At 40.6% G+C, this 2,500-nt stretch overlaps 1 protein-coding gene across 1 annotated transcript in view; it reads right to left on the bottom strand.

The window, feature by feature from the left end:
- iffo1a (intermediate filament family orphan 1a) overlaps positions 1-2,500 on the bottom strand; it is a 14,356-nt gene that overhangs the window by 3,047 nt on the left and 8,809 nt on the right. Inside the window, exons 3-6 of the mRNA XM_071904746.2 lie at positions 2,206-2,301; positions 1,285-1,425; positions 448-629; positions 153-270 (exon numbers count right to left, since the gene is read on the bottom strand). Of these exons, the coding sequence (XP_071760847.1) occupies positions 153-270; positions 448-629; positions 1,285-1,425; positions 2,206-2,301 (537 nt within the window). The remainder of the gene's footprint in view (positions 1-152; positions 271-447; positions 630-1,284; positions 1,426-2,205; positions 2,302-2,500) is intronic.

Here is a 2,500-nt window from a genome sequence, read left to right as displayed (position 1 = left end):
CTGTTCCCAGCACTTCTCTAATATACAGTGAACACATTTTAGAGGGACAGACGGATTTCTGTCATGGTGCTGTGGCTTTGATCCTTTACTACTGGCTGTTGTTTCCAGTCCATTGTGTGTGTGTGTGTGTGTGTGTGTGTGTGTGTGTGTACCTCTCCCTGTGTTTCGACTCCCAGTGTGTATCCTGGAAAATCCTCCCAGAGAAGAAGAGTTTCCTCCGTTTCCTCCCAGGCCAAACTGTCACAGTCGTCCTCAAACTCACACTCCCGACTGGAGACACACACACACACACACACACACACACACACACACATTAGACATGTCAAGTACTGTCACACACATGACTTAATATTAGTTAGTTTGTACATCATTACAGAGGATTTCAGGCCAAACACACACACACACACACACACACACACACACACACACACACACCACGATACCTACAGCTGATTCAGCATCCTCTGCATCTCCTCGTTGATCTGATTGGCTGACGTGCTGCAGGACTCCTCGTCTTTAGCCCCGCCTCCCTCGCTGTCAGACATGCTGATTGACTCGTCTCCGTCTCCGCCCTTCTGGCCGCTCTGCTTCCTGGGCCGGCGGGTCAGAGTGGAGGGGGGCGTGGCCACCTGCTGGGAGGAGACGCGGTTTTTTAAATCATCACTAACCAAGTTCATGGACATTTTTTTTTTTATATCTGGCTCTGCTCCATAGACAGTGAATGGGGCTCTGATGTGTTGTTGACCCATAAGAGTTTTGTGTGAGTTCTTCCACCCAAATGAGGTTTAAATTCTGGTTCATACCTGTCAGTAATGCTAGAATATGAACTTAATTTTGGTGTGACGACTCAACTTAGCATCTTATGGCTCCATAAAGTCAGATTCCCATTCATTGTCTATGGAGCAGCCCCTTTATTTTAAATCCCAGTCACATCGCAAAATTAAGGGTTTTCTCTCTAATTTCTAGCTTTGGGAAAGAGCGGTGCAAGTTCACAGACTTAACTGAACTGTACTGGGGCACAGAAGTAACATATGTGATTTACTGTAATAAAATGGGTGATATTCCCCTTTACATCCTTACCCAAACCTAAACACGATCCTAAATGTAACTTTAATCCTTAAATCAAACCAAGTCTTAAACCTAGAAACCCCCAAAAACCCCTTAAAGAAGTGAAAACCAGCAAAATGTCCTCACTTTGTAGGATTCTCCTCATCTTTCTATTATTGTGAGGACATAAGTATAGAAATATAACACACACACACACACACACACACACACACGTACCTGGAAGATGTGTATCATGTCCTCACAGTTCCTCTGCTGGGCGACGTCACAGAGTCGGGCGGTGATGTCGATACGGCGGCAGATATCCATGTCCACCTTCATCGCTTTCTCCTGGATCTTACTGTCCAACTCTGACAGGTTCTGATAGACAGACAGAGAGATAGAGATAGATAGATAGATAGATAGATAGATAGATAGATAGATAGGTAGATAGACAGACAGACAGACAGACAGACAGATAGATAGATAGATAGATAGATAAGTAGAGTGTATTAGTGTTATCACTTTGTCAACCAAGGACTACTATCCTGTAAAAAGTACCATGATTTGTTTTAATTTTGTGCTGTCATTTTGGAATGAAACATATGGAGTTACTTTTGTTTCTTTATTTTGAAAGTTTGGAGTTGGAGTTTTGAAAGTGGAAAAAAAAAGTTCTTCTTTCTTCTTTCACTTACAATTATGTCTTTTTCATTCAGTCAAATGTCAAAAAAATATTTGAATGAATAAAAAAAATATTTGACTGAATAATTTTTTTTTTGAATAAATAAAAAAAAATTAAATGAATTAAAAAATTCATTTAATTTTTTTATTTATTCAAATTTTTTTTTATTCATTCAAATATTTTTTTTATTCATTCAAATTTTTTTTTCATTCATTCAAATTTTTTTTTTCATTCATTCAAATTTTTTTTTTTCATTTATTCAAATCTTTTTTCGATCAATCAAATCTTGTTTTTCATTCATTCAAATCTTTTTGGCCTCGTTTTGATATGAGGGGCGGGGTGTAGAAGAAAGGGGCGGAGTCAGGATGCACTATGACAGGTGAGTGACAGGTGGATCACATCAGCTCTCCACTGATCAAGATGGCTGCAGATGGAGGAAGATACAAAAGTAACTCCATAAAACTCTCTAAAACTCTTACGTTGCTCATCAGTCCTTTGAAGAGAACCAGCTCCGCCTTCAGCTGCTTCACCCTGAGAGCCAACTCGTCCTGACACACCTCGCTCTCCTGGAGGTCCTGCACACACACACACACACACACACACACACACACACACACACACACACACACACACACACACACACGCCCAAACAAAAGCATGTGTGCACAACACGTGACACACACAGCATGAAGGTCTGTATTATTCATACAGATCAGACTGGCTTTTAAGATAAATATTACAGTGGGTCTGCAGTGCAGTTTACCATCAGTAGGT

Source organism: Centroberyx gerrardi, chromosome 19 (genome assembly GCF_048128805.1).
Source record: "Centroberyx gerrardi isolate f3 chromosome 19, fCenGer3.hap1.cur.20231027, whole genome shotgun sequence".
In the NCBI taxonomy this organism is placed as follows: Eukaryota; Metazoa; Chordata; class Actinopteri; order Beryciformes; family Berycidae; genus Centroberyx; species Centroberyx gerrardi.
This window is presented reverse-complemented; position numbering and strand designations above follow the sequence as displayed.